The 7,865-nt window shown below is 40.9% G+C and overlaps 1 protein-coding gene across 1 annotated transcript; it reads right to left on the reverse strand.

Annotated features, from left to right (window-relative positions):
* LOC114638741 (mast cell protease 1-like) lies at positions 1-2,408 on the reverse strand. Its single transcript, XM_028787309.1, has 5 exons — positions 2,354-2,408; positions 1,723-1,873; positions 1,069-1,204; positions 642-896; positions 1-244 (listed from the first exon to the last, which is right to left on the reverse strand). The coding sequence occupies exons 1-5, from the start codon at positions 2,406-2,408 to the stop codon at positions 98-100; spliced, it is 744 nt and encodes a 247-aa protein (XP_028643142.1). The 3' UTR covers positions 1-97.
* Between the last annotated feature and the right edge of the window lie 5,457 nt (positions 2,409-7,865).

A 7,865-nucleotide genomic window follows, 5' to 3' on the forward strand; every position in this document is an offset into this window, starting at 1 on the left:
GTTGAGGGCAGGCTGGGGACAAGCTGGTGATGGCTCTGTTGAACTCATGGGGTACCAGGTAAACTCAGTCTTGGAGATTGCTGCTCAGGCTTTTTAGCTACTTGCCCTTTAAGACATGGTTAATCCAGAGCATGTATGAGGAGATTTGGGTGAAGACTGCAGGAGGCTTTTCATCTCCAGGCTTATTGTAAGATACAATACCATGGGCCACACCAGCACACACTAGAGGTCCCCCAGAGTCTCCCTGTAGGTGAGAAAAGTCATACTATGAGCAAAGATTGCTTTCCCCCAACTTTAACCCCCCTAAAATAGCTACTCCCAGATTGAATAAGAAGTCCTGGTTCAGTATTATTCCTAAATTAGGGATTTAATGGCTAATTCCCCCTCCTCCCTGTGCTTAACCCGCTGCTAACATGACTCCCTTTACTTCCTTCCTGTCTCATATCTAGCCTCATGAGAAGGTGGCAGGAAGGGCTTGGGCACAGGGAAATGAGACAGAGAGAAAGATTTCATTTCCCAAATTCTCAAGGCTAGAAGCATAGGAACACAGGCATTAGTCAGTGCCATGAAGAGCTGTTTGGCATACTTCCTCCACTAATGCTGGTTCATGACGTAGTGAGAAAAAACAGATGTGTACTCACACAGTATATGGATTTTAACACTGTGGGACTGCCTACGCAGACCTGGCTGTTATCGTCATAACACTCATGTTTTACACAGGCCTCTTTATCCATGATTCTCAGTTCCACCTCCCTCAGGGTATCTGAAGCACGTTCTGTCACTCCAGTTTTCCCCCAGCCTGCTGCCCAGCACATGTCCCCAGGCTTGATAGAGTCATAGGGACCAGGCAGGGGAATTACATCCACAGCAGGAGTCAACTCAGCTTGCTCTTCAAGCTGTTGGGGGAAGGAGAGAAGAGATGTCAAACAAAAGACAGATGCTTAGACATGGGCCCTTTCCATTGGAAACTCAGGAGTGGGTTCTGAGGAAATACTTTTGACAGGAAAGAATTTACAGGAGGAAAGATAAGGATGGGAGACTTAAGCAGAGCAGGAAAACTAAGGACACCTTCAGTAGCATGATGTCATTGAAACCAAATGTCCCATCAAAACATTGGTGAGGAATTTGTTTTTCAACTTTTATCTTTTGCTGTGTAGATTCTGTCTTGCTGACATTATGAGCTCCGAGGATGACAGTGATTTCTCTGTTGAAAAATAAAGAAGCAGTGAGACATGCTGGTCTTAGGAAGACTCCTTCCAAGGAGAAGGCAACAGGGTCTGTTTTGTCCCAGTACAGAGAATAGAGAGACATGAATAGACCTCCCAGGTCTACAGCCTTGCCAGAAGGATGTGGATCAGCAAAACACAGGACTGAAAACTCTTCCCATATCCCACCCTCAGTACTTGGATTGAAACCATGGCTTTCCCCATAACTGATGAGCCCTCTGCACTGACTTACACCCCAGCCTATGTGTGAGCTCTGGTGACACCACAGCAAGAGAAGAACTGTACTTTTTCATGACTAGAGCCATATTTAAAGCTAAGACATCTGAAAATGGAGAAGACACATGAGATGGTATAGTGAGTGGCCTTGTGCTCCCTTTTTACTCTCAGTGTCAGGAGAGCCCCTCTAGAGATGAACAGGGATCATGGCCTTCCTCAGGTCTCTGCTGCTCTGTGACTCTGGCTTCTGCATTTCCTAACAGGAAGAAAAGCCTCTTACCTTCCTTTGCAGTGTGCCGCAGTCAGCACAAATTGAAGGGTTATGAGAAACCCACCACAGCTGTATGGGCGACCATGGTAAGGGATGATCTTCAGATAGGCCATATAAGGGCGAGAGTGTGGTTTAACCTCAACACCACCAATAATCTCCTCTGGAACAAAGAACCCCCAGTACCTGGTCACAAACTTATGGAACACTCCAACAACGCACTAGCAAGGGAAGATGGGGCCAAAGTTGAGCAACTGCTTCAAGCCCACCCCATCTTGCATGTAGTTCAGGACCCTCCACATGACATTTGGTTTTTTTCTCTCTCTCCTCTTGATCTTTCCTTCCCAATGTGACCTGTCCACAATCATCCTTCATTCAAAACAATATTGTCATTCATGTTTCTGACTTTCTACTTTATCAGACAGTTCTTCAAACCTAAAGGAAGAGCTGCCTATCAGAACAGAGTAATTTGATGAAATGTTGTAAAGGGAAAAATGTTTTATATTATTCCTTGACCTACAGATTTCCCCTGGACCTCCCTAATTTAGGATCCTGCCTTATGTTAGGATCTCTGTTATGCAAGATAAGAGATTATGGTCCACTGCCGAAACTAAGAAGTTAAGGAGATGAAGACAAAACTCACCAGCTCCAGCTCCTGAAGGCAAGAGAAGTACTATCAGGAACAGTAGGACCTGCATTTTGCCAGTGGTGTTGCCTGAGATGAGCTTCTGATGTGGTCCTGTCTGGGTTCCTGCTTTTATAGCTCCAAAGTAGGAGAAAGGAAGGGCTAAAAACCACAGATCTGGTTTGGACCAGCTTTATTTTCCTTATCAAAAATCCACATGACTGCTCTCTGGTGGTGTGGAATCAGTGGCCAGATTCTGAGTCTCCTGGATCCCAGGATAAGGTCACAAATGCACCCCTCAAGGCAGCTCCTAGGAGGCCTGAGAGCAACAGAAAGGGATGGTAGCCTTGGTCAAAGATCATGGAACTGTTCTTCTAAGCATCCAGGTATTACTGTAAGCTTTGAGACCCATGCTGCATATGTGTAAAGTCTCACCTCTGTCATTGTAGCACAAACACAGGCATCTGTAGAGTATGAACATATGGGTGAGAGGGAGTACATTTTATTTACTAAAACAAATGTTGGGCTGATTTAGCATGAAGGCCATTGTTTGTATTGACCAGTGTGAGGGCATCTCATCTTTATTCAAATACGTAGGAGATGAGAGAATGTGGCTGTGAAGGATGAAGGTGTGGGGAGAGTGTGTTGAATACACAGCATGTAGGGCATGACCAAGACTGTAATTAAGTCAGTGGATCCCAAAGTAATAGTGTGATCCTTTAATACAGTTCCTCATAATGTGATGACCTCAGCCTTAGATGTATTTCATTGCTCCTTAATAAGTATACTACAGTTATGAAATTTAATGTAAAATATCTAACATGCATGATATCTGAAATTTGATCCCTAAAGGGATCGTGACCCTCAGTTTGAGAACACTTGCAGTAAGTGTATGTCATTAATTTATAATTAATTCTACTAATGGTTTTCTGGTAGGCTGTTGAGGAGCTACACTAGCACAAACAGACCTTTTCACATGCCTCCATGAGGCTCATTTAACATACCATTGCTGCCAGTGGAACTTATGCTGTCCTAAACCAATGTGACTGAGGCAGAGACCCTGGACTCACTCTATATAACCTGTACTCCTTCCTGTGGGATCAAGTAGACTGGATACCTCCTAAATGGGGGGCCTACTAGGGATTCCTCTGTTACCTCTTCAGGATAAAAAAATCCATGTGTCTTCAAATATGATTTTGGGATTCTCTGTCTCCCACCTTCTTTCTCTATCCTCACTCCTTTGGAATTAGAGAAGCAAAGTGGTATAATCTTTATATCCTTATGGATTAGACCACGTGATGGCTGATCAACCAAGGCTTCTTCTCAAAGGTGGTGGAATGAAGGTCCTAGTCTGTGTAGAGGCACCACTTATCCAGAACATCTCCCCAGTTTAAGAGTTGTACTTTTCAGAGGAAAGTTAACCTCATGTAGTACACCCAGGACACCCCACATTCCTGCTTTTATCATGCATCAACACAATCATCCAGAAAAGTCTTCCCTGTAGAAACTTTGGGTTACTTAAAAGGAAGCACCTTCTGTAGTGTTTCAGATGAATGTTCTGTAGATTCCTGTTATGTCAATTTACTATATTATATTAATTAAGTCCCACATTTTTTCTTTACTTTTTGTACTGATCAGACCTACATGTCTGTTGGCAAGGGTAAGGTACTGAAGTGACACTATTATTATGTGAAATCCATTCTGATTTTAGTATTAGGAGAGTTTCTTTTATGAACTTTAGTGTCTTTGGGTTTGGTGTATACATGCTTAGAACTGAGATGTTCCTTTGGTGGATTTTTTAATGAGTATGTAGTATTCTTACCTATTCCTTCTGATCAATTTTGGTTTAAAGTCTGTTTTGCTGTATATTAAAATAGCCACATCTGTTGGCTACCTGGATCCTTTTGCTTGGAATACTACTTTGTAATCTTGTAACCTAAGGTGAGCTCTGTTCATGGTGTTGATGCATGTTTCTTGGATGCAGTCATAGAATGAATGCTGATTTCTCATCCATTCTCTTAGTGCTTTCATTGAGAATTGAGACCATTATTATTGGACAGTTATCAAGGAGCAGTGTTTGTTGATTCCTGTTATTCTGTTGTTTTGTTGTGAGTCTCACGCAACTCATGCCATGATGCCTGTGACTTACTAGTTTACATTGTTTATTATTTCTTGCATTTTCTTGAGTGTGGTTGACACTTTCAGTTTGAAATTTTTCTTCTAATGCCTTCCCTAAGGCTGGATGGATGGATAGATAGAAGTTGCTTAGGTTGATTTTTATCAGGACATGTTTTTCTTTCTCCATCAACTGTGATGGATAGTGTTGCTGAGTAGAATAGTCTAGGTTTACATCTGTGGTCTCTTAGAGCTTGTAGAACATCTATCTAGGCCTTCTGGTTTTCAGAGTCTCCATTGAGAAGTCAGTACTATTCTAATGGATTGTTATCACCAAAAGTTCTTATGTCATCTTCAATTTTAGTATACTTTTGTGGAATATAAGGATCTGAGTTGGCACTTACACAGAATTTATAAGTTTCATCTTTTCATAGACTTTCAGAGTTTTGTGACTTGGATTTCATCTGAGTTTTACTCCTTAGGGAACATTGCTAAAAAATTGGTTATGTAGAAGGTAGGCACATTTTATATATTTTTTGTGATATGAAGTGAATATTTTAATTTAGACGATTGCCTGTTATTTAGTGAAATTTTACCCCACTAGTCTAGAAAAGTAAGGTGTACTTAAACTAGGCATCTTGGGATATCTCAAAGGATGAAACCCTGGCTGGAAATGTGGGGACTAGGGAAAGGTGTCCTATCAGATACAAGTCTAGTCAAGGCCCATATCAATCTTAGGGAGTGGTGAGTCTTGGATTAAAATAGGCTTGTGATATCTTTCTAGAGGTGGGGAAGGCAGGGATCATAATGGGGTAGGAAAAATCACCCAAGTAGAGGAGCAATGTGATATAAAATTGAAAGTGGACTCAGCTTAGATATCTGGCAGAAAAGACAAAGTACAAGGTAACACTGTGATAAGGAAACAGAGGTTGGAAGTGGCAAGAAAAGATCTTGCCTGGGTGAGAGAATATACCAGAGCTTGAGGAACTATGTTAAACATATCTTAATTTATCCCATTTCCAACACTGATTAACTATTAAGGGTGGCCTTCTGTACCTGAGATGTGATAGGTCACCTCCAAAGAGCTATTGGTTTCTGGGAAAGACATAATCACTGGTGTCTACTGGGATGTTTCCCATACTGTACTGCATTGGTTCTCAACCTGAGGGTCCTGACATCTCTAGGAGTCAAATGGCTCTTTCACAGGGTCACATATCAGAATCCTGCATATCAGATATTTATGATTATGATTTATAACCATAGCAAAACTGAAGTTATGGAGTAGCAATGAAATAATTTTATGGTTTTGGGTCATCACAACATGAGGATTACAACATTAAAAATGCTGAGAACCCCTCCTCTAGTGGATGAACCCACACCCATGCACAAATGGGAAGCACTAATTAGACTTGTGGGTCATAAGAAGAAATCAACTCTGGCTTTAAATGTCTCCATCAAGTAAGTAGCTACTATTACTGTGATGTGTCTGCCTGTGTTGTGACTCGGCCCTTCTCTCTTGAAGCTTTCAGCAACTTTAGCCTTTTTAGTTTTAGCATTGTGATCATAATACATCATACAAATTTTCAATTCTTTGACATTACTCTAGCCTGGGTACTTGGATGAGTATCTCCTTCTTTGTGCTTGGGAATTTTTATTCTATGTGTTTAATGAGAGTGTTATCCATGACTTTGGCCTGGAGCTCTTCTCTGTCTTCTATGTCATCAAGTTGAGAAGGGCTTTATCAAGTAGTACATGGCGGGAGCTTGGTGGGAGGAGTGGGGAATATATGTGATCATATTGTGTACAATATAAATTCTCAATATAATTTACAATGGTAAAAGAGAATTAAAAATAAAGAAAAAAACAATTGAAAACCTACTACAACAGAAGCAAGCAAAAAGCTCCAAAGAGAATAAACATAAAGGGCTAGAAAGGAAGACTTTAAAAGTTTTCAGCAACCTTAACCACAAGGGAAATCCAGACTAAAGCCACTTTAAGATTCATTTTACTATAGTACAATGGCCATCATCAAGAATGGCAAAAAAAAAAAAAACAATACTAGCATGGATGAATAGAAAGAGGAAACCTTTACTTTGTTCTTTGGAATGTAAGCTAGGTGAAGCTAAACTGGAAAGCAGTCTGGAAGTTTCTCAAAAAACACTACTACCACCACTAGCACCACCACCAACATCCTGACAAAATGAAACTACCACAGTTCCAGCTAAGTTATTCCTGGGCATGTATCCAAAGGACTCTAATCTCTTATATGGATATCTCCACATTCATGTTGATTGCTGTCATATTCACAGTAGCTAAGAAATGGAAGCAGCCTAGCTGCACATCAACTGGTGAATAGATAAGAAAGATGTGCTACATATACATATACACTTACAAATACACACACACATATACACATATATATATATATATATATATATATATATATATATATATATATACATATATATGAAATTTTCAGGAAAATAGATAACATGGGAATTTTATTTTATTTTTTTTCTGAGTGAGATAGCCCAGAACTCCAAACACAAAACCTCATATTCTCTCTCATATGGCAATCCTAGCTATGTGAATGTATGTTTTTCTATGTATGACATGGAGTAACTTTGGAAGCCAGGAAAATACAAGAGACAGCAGAAATTACCTCCAAGGTGGAGGAATAGCAAATCATGGGCAGGAAAGAAAGGGAATACCGAAGTAGAAAGGTTTAGGCAGTAAGAAGGCAGGGGGCTGAAAGCTGAGGGTGTAGGTTGAAGAATTAACTGACATAAAAATAGCATACAGGAACCATGTGAAAAGCCAGATGTGCCCACATATGCAATATGAACTTCTCTATTTTGATGGTAACCAACTGCCCTGTAATCAGATTCAAGACCCACAGCATGGGGATGTAGGGAACCAGTTCCTTGTACTATAGGCCTAGCTAATAACAAACAGGGAAGTAAACTTAGGCAGCAACAAACTGCTTTCTAACGACCAAGGCTTTTCCCCATAGACTAAAGTGGATCCCATCCTTACTCAGAGATATCTCCCCTTCTGATGATAGTGGGGTGAATGCAGAGAAGCACAGGGGCCCAGGATGCACAAATAAATGCTGGTTGTGAGTCCTCTAGACAATTCACTCAGTCCACCCCTTCTAAGGCTCAGGAAATCTATGATGAGAGCATGAGAAGTACATCAGAGCTGGAAGAGACAGGGAAGGGATGGAAACTCAAATCTCTAGACTGGATACGGTTATGACAATCATGAATTCACACCAATTGTAGTTCTCAGCACTGGGCCCACATAAGACTAGCCCAATCAACAATCAGTCAAGGAAGGGGGGTGCTTTCAGGGTGCCACTCTTGATCTCTTGAAATATTGGCTATTAATAGATTCTTGAATAGGAGGAGAAAAA

Source organism: Grammomys surdaster, unplaced genomic scaffold (genome assembly GCF_004785775.1).
Source record: "Grammomys surdaster isolate TR1022 unplaced genomic scaffold, NIH_TR_1.0 125630, whole genome shotgun sequence".
Classification (NCBI taxonomy): Eukaryota; Metazoa; Chordata; class Mammalia; order Rodentia; family Muridae; genus Grammomys; species Grammomys surdaster.

Excerpts from the sequence above, each read along its gene's own strand:
- LOC114638741 (XM_028787309.1), bottom strand. The coding sequence starts at position 2,408 with ATGCAGGTCCTACTGTTCCTGATAGTACTTCTCTTGCCTTCAGGAGCT. Across the intron at positions 897-1,068 it reads ATGACATCATGCTACTGAAG|CTTGAAGAGCAAGCTGAGTT; the intron begins GTGTCCTTAGTT and ends TTCCCCCAACAG. Across the intron at positions 245-641 it reads TGTTAAAATCCATATACTGT|GGAGACTCTGGGGGACCTCT; the intron begins GTGAGTACACAT and ends TCTCACCTACAG.